The 14,930-nt window shown below is 38.3% G+C and overlaps 1 protein-coding gene across 14 annotated transcripts in view; it reads left to right on the plus strand.

Annotated features, from left to right (window-relative positions):
- UNC80 (unc-80 homolog, NALCN channel complex subunit) overlaps positions 1–14,915 on the plus strand; it is a 215,364-nt gene extending 200,449 nt beyond the window's left edge. For 8 of the 14 annotated variants that reach the window (XM_038585623.1, XM_038585612.1, XM_038585613.1 and 5 more), the window contains 5 exons: positions 654–710; positions 7,879–7,960; positions 9,292–9,403; positions 10,011–10,210; positions 10,999–14,915. In XM_038585623.1, coding sequence (XP_038441551.1) covers positions 654–710; positions 7,879–7,960; positions 9,292–9,403; positions 10,011–10,210; positions 10,999–11,265 — 718 coding nt within the window. In that variant the 3' untranslated portion in view covers positions 11,266–14,915. The remainder of the gene's footprint in view (positions 1–653; positions 711–7,878; positions 7,961–9,291; positions 9,404–10,010; positions 10,211–10,998) is intronic. The other 6 variants (XM_038585625.1, XM_038585620.1, XM_038585621.1 and 3 more) reach the window with 4 other exon arrangements.
- Positions 14,916–14,930: the final 15 nt, after the last annotated feature.

The following is a 14,930-nucleotide window of genomic DNA, read 5'->3' on the forward strand; positions in this document are numbered from 1 at the left end:
CACTAGAGGATGGAGGAAGGAGGTAAATGAGAGTGCCACGTGAATATTCCAGGGTTATCTTCCTCCCATTTGTTGACTTGCATTTTCATTGCAAAATTAGCAAGGGAAGTTGAGTTCTTTCTTTGCTTTTCTTAATGGCCTCAGTTCCAAGAATTTGGTTGTGGCAATTCATGGTAAGTGGTTTTTGTGTAATAATGTCACAACACACAAGAGAGAAGTAGGTAGGGTCCTGGTCAATGAAGAATCATGTACATAATAAGACAAGTGAAAAGTCATAATCACTTAGCCAAATGGTCACCAAAGGAATGATAGTCTCATCTTCTACAGATTCATTTTGCAATGCATTTCAGAGCTCATGTGTCCATTTGGAGCTCATTTTAAGTCCCAATTCTTGACCAATAAATAGATCACTCCTCTGAGAGTCATACCCACCCAAAGTCCCTCCCCTTCCCCCATTGCCTTGAGTCCTATGTCTTGACAAACCCAGCACAAGGTGAAATGGTTACCTGTCTCCTTCTCCTTCTTGTTCTGTTAAATTTATTTATTTATTTTTTGGCTCTTGGAAGCAGAAAATTGCATGCCTTTTTTTCTTTTTCTTTTATTTGTTTGCATTTTCTTTCCCTAAATGCTTCATCTCCCTACCCCTCCTGCAGTGAACCTAATGTCCTCGATGACTCCCAGGGCCTGGCCGCCGAGGGCAGCCTCTCTAGGTACAGTGTCAACGCTACCTGTCTATTGGTGTCTGTGCTGGGAAACTAGCTGTTCCCTGTCTCTCTGTCTCTCTGTCTCTCTGTCTCCTCTCGCCCCCCCGTCTTGATATCTATTTCCATTTCTTGCCCTTTGTTGCTCATGAACACACGAGCCTGGAAGTCAAAGGTGTAGCCTCCTTCATTTTCAGCTTCAGAGCTCAATCACAAATAAGCTAAAAAGCTTACTTAAGAAAAAAAAAAATCTGTGGAGGTTTTTTAAGGGCTTGTCCCACGGACATCTAAAAAGTTTGATATGCTAAATGTTAACTTTCTCCCAACAAATCATTCCCTCCCACACCTATATCCCCTAAGAATTGTTTTTCAGAAGCCTTTTAATACGACTCCCCATCATCAAGAAGCCCCTTATTAAATCCAGACAGGTCTTTTAGCTCATGGCATGAATGGTAAGAAAACAAACAATGCTGCTATAATAAGAGTAGCAATGTCAATACAATTTATATAATTCCCTCTCTTTGATGCATGCTATGTGGCAGGCTATTATAGTAGCTTGTTCAAAGGACACTGATAAAAAGAATGTCTGTCCCAGCACAAAGATGACTCCAAACCTTGCCATGAAATATCAGACACAAACATTTCCTGGTAAGTAAGAGACGTCTCATGATGCAGACAATACAATGTCTTGGCTATTGGTTTAAAGCATCAGAAAGGGGGACTGCACCTTTAACACTCAGATAAACCCTGTCAAACATTCCTACTCTTGTGCCGTTGATCCACACCTCTCAACTAATCCTCATTAGGGGTAATGCTTCTTGTTCATTCTAACAGTACCTTAGTTCCATCTCAAGAGAAAAACATTCCCTTCCAGGTTCGCATTATGTAGTGAGTACAATACAACGTGTTTATTGCTTTATCACAAAGATGAGGAAATGTTGAGAGGCTGTTCCTGTGCCAGGATATTCTTTTCTGTTTTTCTCTTTGTTTTCTTTGCATCTTGTTCAGATTTCACATTTTCTTTGGCAACTGAAAATGGGAAATTTAGTCCATTATCAGGTGTATCATTTTTTTTACTAGACCCATAATTCATGACATTCATTTGTGTTTGCGAGCCCTTGCCTTGACAGATCAGGCTATTGGTGGTAAATGTGGAAGTGCTGCAGAGTGCAGGCCTAACTCCATTATCTAGAGCTGCAGGGACGAGGAGGAACAAGATGGTCCTCAAGTCGGTTTCCCCTCATTGTTCACGGTGTTTGAAGAGATCTGAACCAAGTCTAGCACCATAACCACTACTTTCAAAGAACAATCTGTTTTGCTTAAAGTTGCATGTGAGATAGGTGAACCTTGCTTAGAAGAGAATTTCAGTGGCCCTCTGAGAGTGGAAAGGATGAAATCGGCCTTCTAATCAGCCAACTTAGGCCCACGGCTTTTCTAATTAGGCCAGATTTTCCTCTTGCTGAGTAAGTACTAGGTCAGGTTTGGTGACAGAAAGCAAGAATTCGAGTTGATTTTAATAAATGTTCTAAAGGATTTGGCCATCTCTAGTAGGTTCAGGGTTCAAATTGCTGAGCTGGGATTTATCAGAACCAATCTGCCCTGGGTCCAGCACTAGTGAGAATAAACCCAAAGTTCTTGCTACGTGAGACTATTTCAGAGCCAAAGCTATATAGTTTTTATCTACAACTGAATTAGTCAGTCATGTCAGGACTTTGGAGACTGTTTTAGACCAACTGTGTGGATCTGTTGTTCCTATAACTGGCGTGTTTTTGTTCTGGGTGTTAGCCACCCAGACTCCATGGTGGTCATTAAGAAAACAGAAGATGAGGCATTAATGCTGGATTCTAAGTAATTCTGTTGATGCAGGGATATTTCACCAGGCAGTAGCACATCCACCTTTGCCACACACTGCAAGATGTATTTCTTGAACTCCATCATGTCACCAAGTTCTCTTTGGAGGAGAGGAACTTTTGGTATTTACTGAGGTCAGTTCATAAAATAGGATATGCACTTATATTTGGTTTCCAAGTAATCTTATTTTGGGCATGAAACATATGTTTATGTTGCTGACTCTTAAGACCCTAAGGAAGCAGTAGGCTCTAACCATGGCAATTATATTTAGCACATACCCGAGCACTCAGGAGCTAAAATACATCCAAAGTAGTCCTAAGGAGAATCTGGCTCCGAACCTTCAAGAATACCAGGAAGCAGGGCACCTGGGTGGCATAGTAGGTTAAGCATCTGACTCTTGATCTCAGCTCAGGTCTTCATCTCAGGGTCGTGGGTTCAAGCCCCATGTTGGGCTCCATGCTGGGCACTGAGCCTACTTACAAAAATAATAATAATAATAATACCAGGAAGCATGCCCAAGGGAAAGTAATAAACCCCATTTCTCCCCTAACCCCCATATTTTGGTAAACTTTCTGGAGATTTGCTTTTGAAAGAGCATTTATTTTAGGTCAGTGGGACAAGTTGGCCTGAGGGATAAATGAGGAAGAAACCAGAATAACTAGGGTGACCCAATGAATTGGTAACAGCCAATAAAAATTACACAGACCTTTTGAAAACTTCTTCCAGGATTTTTTTTTAACCTGTGTTATCTGATTTCTTTTAAATATTCATCACAAGAAGTATCAGCCTGTTAGAAGCACTATGCTATGGAGCAAAGATTCTTTTAGAAATTAATAAAATAGTATCCCATTCTCTTCCATTGAGAGTATTACTCGTAGAGGCCTAGAAATCCCCAAATACACACACTGTCCATCATGTTTTCTCACCAGAAGAATTAGACATACAGAAGTTATTCAAGCACTTAAGCCTGGATGTTTATCCTTGAAAATTAGATTTTGTTTGGACACGTTAGAATACTCTGAAAGGCATGAATTGATAATCAGTTCTGATTTTTAAGAAAGAGATTAGAATGCTATTTGATTCTGTAAGGGTAATTTTAATCCCAGTGAAAAATAAGAATGTGGCTCAAGTTTAAACAAGACTATGTAGCCTGGATGAGACAAAATTAAAATAACCTATTTAGTAGAACCCATATCATGATCATCCACATTTTCAAAGTATGAAAACTTGGCAAGTACTCTCCAAGTACTTAGAAAAATGTTTTAATCCTTTGAGTGAACAGCTAAGAAAATGTGTTGTGATACACAGATATGTCCTGTACCAATGCTGCTTCAGTTCTTACTGGCTATCTGAGATCCAGATGATTCCCTTTTTACTCGGAGTCCAGCCACTAATCTCTAAATCCTGTGGCATTTAGCATACATTTTCTGGATAATGTTGAAGGAGGTCAGGACAGACTCCCCTAGAATGTGCCATTTTAGCATGTGGATTATTTTGAGCTGAAGGCACTAGAGACCCTGTGGTGTTGAGAGAAATTTTGTCCTTCTCTTAACCACGCAGCCAGCTCTTAATTGGAGGTCTTTCCCAGAATAAGGGTTTATTAACAGAGACAAATTTTATCTGAGTGACCCATCTGTATAGTAAGGCAAACATCTAATTACCAAACATCTGCTCTTCTTATCACCCTGTGAAGTGCATTCCTTTCCTCTGAAATCCCTACCCCAAACCCGTTCTCCTTAGTTTAGAATGACATATACACTTCATTTTGCCCATCTTTGGAATTTCCGTGTCTGTGTGGATTCTCCATACTTAAACTTATTAAATTTGATTTTCTGCTGTTAATCTGACTCATGTTAATTGATTCTTAATCCAGCCAGGACTTCTAAGGGAACAGGACTTGTTGCTCCTCGACATTGTGGAGGCTAACCAGATTTTAAACAATGATCTTTTATTGGGAAAGGGAAAAGTAGAATTTTGTCTTCTTTTTCCCTACTATCTACAAATGTTTTATGGCTCCTTTAGTGCTGGCTTTCTTCATTCCAATCACAAGACAATCACTCAGGGTAAATGGCTTTGCTTTGCGTCTTGGATTCCACCTCTAGATTTCTCTAATAACCATGTTAAAATTGAGAACGAAAAGCACAGGTGAAGACAAGGAAAATACTAATTCACTTTCCATGTGTTAGTCTTACCTAGTATTTCCACTTAAATTTTTTATTTATGAAATATATCAATGTCCCAATCTATGCATTTTTGTAATTTTAGATGAATAATATGAATTATTATATTTTTACGTATTATATTTTATTACATGACTGAATGTCCCCTTTATTCACCTATAATGTGTTTTATGAAGTACCATTAGGTATACATCCCATGTAGGAGAGGCATACATATTTCTACACTACAATACAGGCCCTCAGGCCAAAAGAAGGAAAGAGAGGTAATTTGTGCCAGAATTGTTCTCCTAACATCGTCTGAACTTCACTAGATTATAATTTACTTCCTTGCATTTCGAGTGAGGAGGTTTTGTTTTTCATGGACATTTGAGTCAAAATTCTGCTAAGCCCCAAGTGCATGTACTTCCCTAAAATGTAGATCATGATATGGTTTGCCATAGTGATGTTTTTCAGTGACTCAAAAATACGAAGGACAATTTTAGCTTCAATTTAGAATATTTTAGTTCCTTTTATCTGTATTGTTTGAAACTATCATTTTGTGAAACTTTGGAAAATCAACCATTTCTCACTCTCAAGATTGACATTTTCAAGAAACCAATCTTCTTTAGAGAGGTGCTTGGGGGAAACACCTTGGTCTTCTCCTGGTTGGTTTTAGTATTATACATTCCTATGGTCATAAATCGTAAATCCTACAGATGACTAAAATAGTACATGACTTGGAGAGAAATTGAAACTAAATTGAAACTACTTTTTATATGCAATTTGATATAGACCTGAGAGAAAGTAATATGTTCTGCATAAATTACTTCCATTATGAACTTCTCTGGCTGTTTATAATGTGTCCCAACTGCACACAGTTAAGCCAGACTCTGATGTCCCCAGTACAACCATGACAGCATCACATTTTTTAGGAAGAATATAATGTATTAGCTGGGATATACTATTTCCAGGGACATGTTCTATAATTTCATCTTTGATGTGTGCATTCCACTGATGAAATGCTGTATCATTTACATAAAACAGCTAATTACTAAAGCTATAAACTTGATTCATTTCTTAGATCTAAGCCTCTCTATCCATAGAGAAAATTTTGATGCTTATGATCCTCTCTTGGAATAATCATCATGAAATTACCATTATGCTTTGACATTTAACACTCCCTGAGTAACGTGTATTTCTTTTCTTGCACCATTTTTTTCTCACGATCTCGGGTTACTGAATAAAAATGAGACAAGTGGACTGCCTCAATTTCATTTTCTCTGCCCAATTATTTTCAAAATATTTTATAACCTACTTCCTTTTAGCATTCTAGAAGCAATAAACTCATTACAAATATCAAATGTAAAACAAAGAAGCATGCAAGATACATCCCTTTTCATGTTCAAACCATTTTACATCAACTAACTTCTTTTCTCTACCTTAATGGGAGGTAGGTGGTAAGTATTAACCTCCCTTTACGGCCAAGGGAACTGAGGTAACATTTAGATGTCAATGAAGAAACCATTCCAAAGAAAGCTTTGCTTGGTATCTGGGAGAAACTTGTTTCTACTTCTGTGCATATGGTGATTGAATACTCATTCCAATTTAAGGCACATGCTAAAATGTATAATTAATAAGGAGATGTCACTTCAAACATGCCAGCGACATAGTCTGGATTGCTTATCAGAATTTATTGCGTTGTTACTTCAAATAATTTTCCATCTTCATAGAAAGGTCACATATATATAAAAATAATGCATATTGATCTTTTGAACTTGACATTAAAGAGAACAAGAACATTTAAAAAGCATCTGTTTGGGGACTCTTTATGGAATTTTGTACTGTGTATCCCAAGTGGTGTAATTATGATATAATTACATCCTTATTTCATAAAACCTTTGATAAACTCCATTTGGGAATCATTGATTTTTCTTCCAGTGGAAATATGAGTAAGATTTTTTAAAAATGACAGATACGGCCATCAACCACATGATGGTTAACTAGTCATTAACATAACAGGGGAAACATCTGATTGTCCTATCTTACCACCAGTTTCTCTCCCTATAACTGCAGCTAGATTTTTTAGCTAGCTCATTAAAAAAAAAAAAAATGGAGATGAATGAATATAGTCTTTCTTTTTCCTGGACAGTTGCTGACTCTGGATTCCTCTGTGGAATATTTTACTCCAAAAACTATTTGTAGATGACTCTCCTTTTGCAAAGGCAAAGCAGAAATTACCTGTTAACCAAATAAGCACATTGGCATCATCCATAGGATTACAATGTTCTCTGGGGCACGATACATTTCCTTTTTTTTTCACCCCCATTCCCATTATAAATACCTATTATACATGCATGCAGAATGAAAATGGATCATGGGCCCATGACACTATTTTCAGCCTCACCCAACACTGAAGTAGCAACCACTGTCAGGAATCATTTTTGCGTATAAAAGACACACATACACAGTAATTTGGGGGGAGCAGGTGGTGGTTTTTATCAGTCGTGCAATATGAGTGCAGCTATTCAATTAAGTTTCTGAATTCTGCTGATAGCCTAATTATGTTGCTGGTCTTTTAAATCTAAAATCTTTTCTTAAAGAATATTTAATTGTCTACCTGTGTGACTATTCATTTACTCAGTAGTCACAGAGACTTCAGGCTGCAAACATGTGTTGAATGTGCCCCTTCACCCAAATGGATTCTGTGTCTGATGTGTTTGGTATCTGTCCATCTTATTTTCATTTAAATCGAAATTTTAACAAAGGTGTTCCCATCCATGTGATAGAGTTGTTTGTGTTTGTTTGTCACCACCTTTTCCCTTCCCCTTGGAAAAAAAAAAAAAATTGAGATTAGAATACGACACCTTTAACCTTTTGGTGGCTTCCAAACCAGGGGTGTGATCGAACCAATGTTTTGCTGAATAATAGATACGGCATCAGTGACTAAAAACAAAATCTCAATTTTGGCAGCTTGGGGCTACACAGCCTCATCCTCCCTCCCAAACCCTTGAAATCTCCCATCCCAGAGATCCTTTTCCCATACTTCCTTCAAAGATAATGGTATCTTTGAAGTGACTGTTTCATAGAAGTGATTTTGGCTAACACCCACCAGAGGACAGTCACCTGTACTCTCTCTGGGGCGCACTAACACTATTGATGCTTGACAGGGTGGCAAGTGTACAGAGTGAACCTGGCCAACAGAATCTCCTCATTCAGCAACCACTGGGGAGGAAGAGGGGCCTGAGGCAGGTAAGCAGACCTAGAAAGGGTGGGAGAGTCATCTTATGAAACAGAAGCTCTATCTAACTTGTAATTCCTATGTATATGAAAATCATATTTTTGCCTTCTCCCCACCTGAAATAATCAGTACAGATCAACTTTATAAACGCAAGTACTTGGGAAAGCAGGGAATTTTTAGCTTCTAGTTTAGCTTCTTAGTAAAGCTGATTACTTAATAACATAAGCAGGCTATACTTCCATTTGTTCCCTATCTAGAAACCTTCTTTCCCAACCAAAGTTACTGAGCCAGAAAGATTTGTTATAAAGTTGATGTAAGACCTGTTTCTGTACAGAGGCATAGACACAGTTGTCCTTTCTTCATTGCAAGATCAATGATTCAAGTTAAACTTGAAATCAAAGTAAAGATCATCTTTACACATTTCCTCAGGTGGGGTCCCTTTACTCTCTACATACAAATTTAAATGAGGCTTTGTACAGTTGCTTTGATTGGAGTTTCCCAATATTGATTTGGATTGCAGATGCTTTCTCAGGATCTGAAATTTTTTCATCAACCTCCCCTTAAGAGTTAGCGTGTGTTTAACTACAAGTTTTATTTTATTTTATTTTTAAAGATTTTATTTATTTACTCATGAGACACACGGGGGGTGGGGTGCAGAGGGAGAAGCAGGCTCCATGCAGGGAGCCCGAGGTGGGACTTGATTCCGGGTCCCCAGGATCACACCCTGGGCCAAAGGTGGCTCTAAACCACTGGGCCACCAGGGCTGCCCCTTAACTACAACTTTTATTTTTTTTTTATTTTATTTTATTTTTTTTTATTTTTTTAAATTTTTTTTATTTATTTATGACAGTCACAGAGAGAGAGAGGCAGAGACACAGGCAGAGGGAGAAGCAGGCTCCATGCACCGGGAGCCCGATGTGGGATTCGATCCCGGGTCTCCAGGATCGCGCCCCGGGCCAAAGGCAGGCGCCAAACCGCTGCGCCACCCAGGGATCCCACAACTTTTAGATGAGCTAAGGCTGATTGATAAGCAATACTTACTTGTTTTGAATCTTGAAATTGTCACATTGACTATTTTAAATTATGTCAATTAATGTCCTTGGACTACATAAAGAACTAATGATCGGGAGGTGGAAATGGTTAAAGGGGGGGGATGCCAGGTTCAAATACTCAATCATTCCATATGCCAAAAGCCACCATTTATTTTACCAGCTACAAATACAAGCATCCACAGAAACCCATACAGGAAAGAATACACCATAGTCAGAATCCTCTGAGCGCAGAGTTTCCTCCCAGGCAGTTAGAGCCCTCTTGCTAGCTTTATTTTGCCTATTCTCTTTAGCTAAGACGTCCTCTACTGTCACGTCAGAAGACGCAGACTGAACCCAAAAACCGCCATGGGGCCCGGCTGTCAACCACGCGCAGGAGTATTCAACCTAAGACGAAGCCGGCTGGTGAGGCCTCCCATGTCCCTTCTGACTATCCCATTGACATGATGCCAGGCGACGCAGTTGGGAGGGTCTGCAGCCCCTGAGCTCATGCTCAGGATAAGGGAAGAATTTCCCAGAATGTTTGAGTGCCTTTTCTTCTTTTCACCTTTCCAACCTATCCCTATCTCATGTGCCTAGGGAAATGGAACAATCCAAGGTAAACCACAAATGCTAGGAGATTTGATTCTAGAAGGTTGTGTTTTCTTTACCCAACCCAGGAACTGAGTTTTTTATGTGTCTTACTGAAGACAAAGAAATGATGAATGATAGGGACTTCTCAGTCTTGTTGGTAGCTGTTATGAGTGATGACTACGTTCACCTAATGCTCCATGGAGGTCTGGTTTTAAGCCATTTATGTAATAATGATTTCTTTTCTGCCCAAGGCCTACTCTTTATAAGAAAGGAGGTGAAATCAAACAAAACATGTACATAATAGTCAAATATACTCTTATTTATTTAATAAGCCAGCAGTGTCTTTACGAAGAAAAGCCAGGAAACCATGGTTAAAGCAAATGAGTAAGCACTGTCGATATATTTTTTCCCTATTTACTGCTTTACTTCTGACCTACAGCAGATCAGAAACGTTCTGTGACCTTCATTGAGGCTCAGCCGGAACCAGCAGCCGCCCCACCAGAAGCACTTCTGGCCACAGGCCAGTTACAAGGCTGCAGCCCAGCCCCATCTAAGAAGCCAGAAGGAATGGGCAAACCAGTCCTCACGTCTTCCCCTGCCATTGTAGTTGCTGATCTTCACAGCCTGTCTCCCAGGCAGGTGAGGGCTCTAAAGAAACAGGCAAGGCTTGCCCCCTGCATCCTTACCTATAGGACAACATGGATACCATATTGTTAAGTCTGAATCTGTAACATTTTGTTACCCAGACAGGCAATGGTCCTGCTGTCATGAACAAGAATGTCCATATAACGTATGTGGTCAGGAATACATCTACTTAAGAAGGAATAAGAGAAACCTTGGTATTCTTTGTTATGAAAAACCTAAGAGAAAAATATTTCACAACGGAAATAACCATTGAAAACCACTATATGACACCTGGTTGAAAGATAGTTCAATTTAAGAGGAAAATAAAGTGTCTAATTTAGAAGCCTTTGAATAGTCACCTGTATCGCATCAGATGAGAGGAACTCTCTATTCCAATCTTTTTCCTCATTATTTTGATTTTTTTTTCTTCCTTCAGTATTTATAAATGGATTCCCATAGGTCCCGAGTCCTTCCCAGTGGTATTTAAAGAATTTTAAGGGGCAATGTTATTGCATATGTTTGTATAGTGTTTAATGGTTAACAAGCATGGTAACACCATCATCTCCTCTTATCCTCACAGTCTTACCTTGTAGTGTAGGGCATAGAGCGCACTCCTGCTGCAGGTTAGCAAACAGGCTTACAAGGGTGGAAAGGTCCCTGTGAGAGCTCCCACGTAGCAAAAGAGAGAGCTGGGACTGGCCATGAGATTCCTTGTTCAGCTTCAGGTAGACAACAACACTTTTAATCCTCTTCCCTCACACCTGTCCTGCCTCTCCATGATGTTATGGTCCTTTTGATGACAGAGGGAGCCTCTCCCCACTGAAGAAGGAGAAAAGAAAGAGGACACGGAAGTCCAAGGTGCTCCAGCACACAGCCCCCTCTCTACGCAGCTCTCAGCCCCTGATGAATTCACAGGCCTTGAGACATCCATCCTCCTACAGCATGGAGACACCGTCCTTCACATCAGTGAGGAGCATGGCATGGAGAACCCCCTGCTGTCCAGCCAGTTCGCCCTTACACCCACCGAGCTGGGGGAGACTGACGGAGACCTAGACGAGTCTCATGTTTAATCCTGTGTCTTGTAAGAGTGGCAGGTGTAGACAAGATGTGGGAGGGATCGCTTCAATAAAGGTGAATACTTTTGCTTGGGAAAGATGAAAACACAGCACTTTACATCCAACGGGTGACACAAATCTCAGTAGATTTTGCTGCTAATGCGCACGTTGTTTCATAAACATCTTTAAAAAGTTGATGGCTAAGATAATTTGGTTGTGTGAAGACCATAAAAACCAGGGAAGAAATAAGAGGAAAGAGCCATTTCACTGCACATTGTTTATGATTCAAGAAGCCTTGAGCAGTTAAAAATATATACTATTATGGAGCTGCTTACCTAGGAATATTAACAAATATGTTCTAAAAAGAGAATGCAATTTTTGAGATTACTCACATTATACATCTCATGCAAATGTTTATTTTTATAGTTTCAAAAATATTAAATCAGGTGGCTGTATGAGTAGCAATTTACATAAAAAATCAATAAGGAAAATAATAGTTTGAGGAGACTAATAAATAAGCCTGCAGCCATTTTTGCTTTGATCGACAATACAGCCATTTGCAAGAAGAAAAAAAAAATACTATTTTTAAAGCTGTGGATTTTTCAATATTTATTTTTCAACCGTCATTTATCTTGCATGTTGTAAATCAAAATGCTAATGCCCTAAGATCATTCAATTTCACAACCACGTTAGAGAGAAAATATTCTAAACCTACTCAGACGTAATTTTGAATTAAGAACCTAAACAGCCTATACTATGATAAAAACTCAATGTAAATAGAATAGCTAGAAAGAGATGGTATTCCTACTTCTAGCCATGACCACATCAATGCCAAGATTAGGAGATATTGGAAGATGTGATTACAGTATCCTGTGCCTGCCCTTGAGGGCCTATTTTCAGATATTAAGGTTATTATTAGAATTGGTTCAATAAAATAACTTTATCTCAATGTTAACAATTTTCTTAGGATCCTTTAGACATCTCCGTTGATAAGGAAAAATTATAAAGTGAGCAATCTCTTTATAGACACAGCTTGTGTATTTTTACTTTAACTTGAAGTTTAATTACTTCAAGAGAAGCATAAAACTTAGGAGGCTTGTGAGGCCATATCTAGTGTGTTACTGATCCTGTAGTAGGGCTTGGCATCATATAGTTCAGAACTGAATTTCAAAATTTTAACAGTTTGCATTAGGAAACTGTTGCATAACTACTAAGCATATAAAAATTCATATGTACCTACATTGGTGTGGGGTGTGTGTGTGTGTGCGTGTGTGCATTTTTCTAGTCCTCCAATTAAAGTTACAGATTTTGATTATATTGCAATGAATTGAAAACACGTTCTGTATGCTTCAACTTCAAATATGTTGGCTATGAAAAGTATGTTTATAGAGAGGAGATCTGCTGAACTCACCCAAATCACAAAGAAAAATTATTTTTTTGGTTAGAATTGCTTATTAAATAGGGATTGCTTCTGTTATGATTTATACTTTCAAACAGAATTTGGGGTTTTGATCCCATTTACTAAGAGAATGAAAGATATCTGTGAGTTACAGATAATGAACAAAATGAAAAATTTCAAATCTCACAATTGAGAAAATAGAGGGGGTATATGGCCTCTTTTAATGTTTTCCAAAATTTTCCGAACATTTACTTAATGCTGAATTAATTCTCAAGTGCAGAAATATACATATAAAGTGGTTTTATGATTCTTTCTAAGCTGATGTATTTTGCCTGTTAAAAATTATGCTGCTCAATTAGTGTTAGAGGCCTTATGTTTGGTAATGACAAGTGTCTGGGCTACATGAGTCTCTATATATGCGTGCACTTTGTTCCAGTTTTTTGATTCTTGATCCAAATCCTCTACGTATAATTGTATCAAGTATTCAAAAAGTAAAGGGGTCAAAGAAGATTGTTGAATATCCGAGAATTCTAAATACCTTTACGTGTATTTAAAAAGTACTAGGCTGTTTTGAACATGATTACGCTGGCGTTGTCTGCCTTTCAGCCTGACTCCTTCACTCTAGTGTCATGGAAGTCTGTCGGAAACTTTTTTAATAAGCCAAGTATTGTTGTACCTTGCAAAAAAGCCTCCACTCTGAGAAACAGGGCCTTAGAGAGTGGGGATGTTTTCATACTGGGACTCCTGAGGTTTTGCAGATGTGTGCAGCTGTTCCATTTAAGGTGCCCTTAAATGTGTAGAATGTAATGTGTTGAATGTTTATGTGTATTGATAAAGTATTTATATGTATGTGCATAAAATTGTCACAAGATGTATTCTCAGGAGTACTGTTACCTGGAGTTTGAAAGAATAACTATTTAAAAAACACATTTGGGGAAGATCAGGAAAAAAGTTCAATATAATTAACAATTTTTTTATAATCAAAATATTATTGAGTAGATGACTAAAAATTACTATATATGATAAATACCGATTAGATTATTTCTTAAGCTATGATGCTTAATGATATTTATCTTGTTTAAAGGAAAAGCAAAACAGGCACCTACTTCCCGTGTATAAAAAATTGGACACAACCAAGAGGGTTGCTTCTTCTGAAATTAACTTTTGAGAGACCTTGGAATAAACATGTATCATCCATGATAGTGGGTATAGATTTATACCACTTGGATTCAATTAAAGCAGTTCAAATCCTGGATACAGCATTTTCTATAGCAAAAATTTTACTTTCATTTTTCAGTATTTGCTGCTTTCTATCAGTCTATTAGATATTTGATTTTTCCTAAAAAGGAAACTGAGCTATTGAGGGCACTGGGACAAGTCACTAAGAACCACAGTGTCAAAAGGCATAATTGGGCATGACAGTGGTGAAAAAAAAGAAATATTTGGTGCTTGGGTGTTAGTTAGGGCCTGTTGCACAGGCTGGGAATAACTGGCTTGCTATTTCATGCCTGCAAGAGAACATAAGGCAGGGTGACATCTCCTCCCTTCTTTGATATCTGTCCCTTTAGTCCATAAAGAACATTCTTCACTCTGCTGCCTAGCTCTAAGACTATCTAAGATGAGACTAAGGTGTTTATAGGGACCAACCGGGAAGAAAAGGTCGTAAGTGGAATTACAGTCCAAAATGCAAACTAAATACCCTTCCTCAAGTTATACGGGATACGTTATTAAGTCTCTGGAATTTGCTGCTATCACACCGAGTCATGCTGTTGCCCTGTGACCTCACACTTCCAATTCCATGGCCTTGTCTTGGCAGTGAGTAGAAAGTCCCACTTCCTCATTTACTTTAGTGGGTCTTAACTGCAGCATTTCAGAAACACAGTTTGGTTTGACACTCAGGACAATAAAAACCAAGGGCAGAATGTATTTGGAAAAGCTTAAGACAAATTTACTTATATTATTTCAGGATCATTTAGCATTACAGATCAATGTACCTCCATAATATTTTTCAATAGTCACTGTGACTGCAGGATGAAAATCCTTTATTAGCCATTTTATAGGTAAAAACAAAAGATTGATTACACAGCCAACTTCCCTCAGATGACTTTGAAGTCTGTTATGAATACTGAATGACCAAAGAGCATGGGAAAAAATGCATATGAATAAATACTGAAACGTTTATGAAAGATATTTATGAAAGATATTAAGACCTCTGTGTTTGAATATGCACATATAATAAAATAAAGCTAAAAACATTTAAGATGCCTGATTCAGTTTCATT

The sequence above is a fragment of the Canis lupus genome, chromosome 37 (genome assembly GCF_011100685.1).
Source record: "Canis lupus familiaris isolate Mischka breed German Shepherd chromosome 37, alternate assembly UU_Cfam_GSD_1.0, whole genome shotgun sequence".
NCBI lineage: Eukaryota > Metazoa > Chordata > Mammalia > Carnivora > Canidae > Canis > Canis lupus.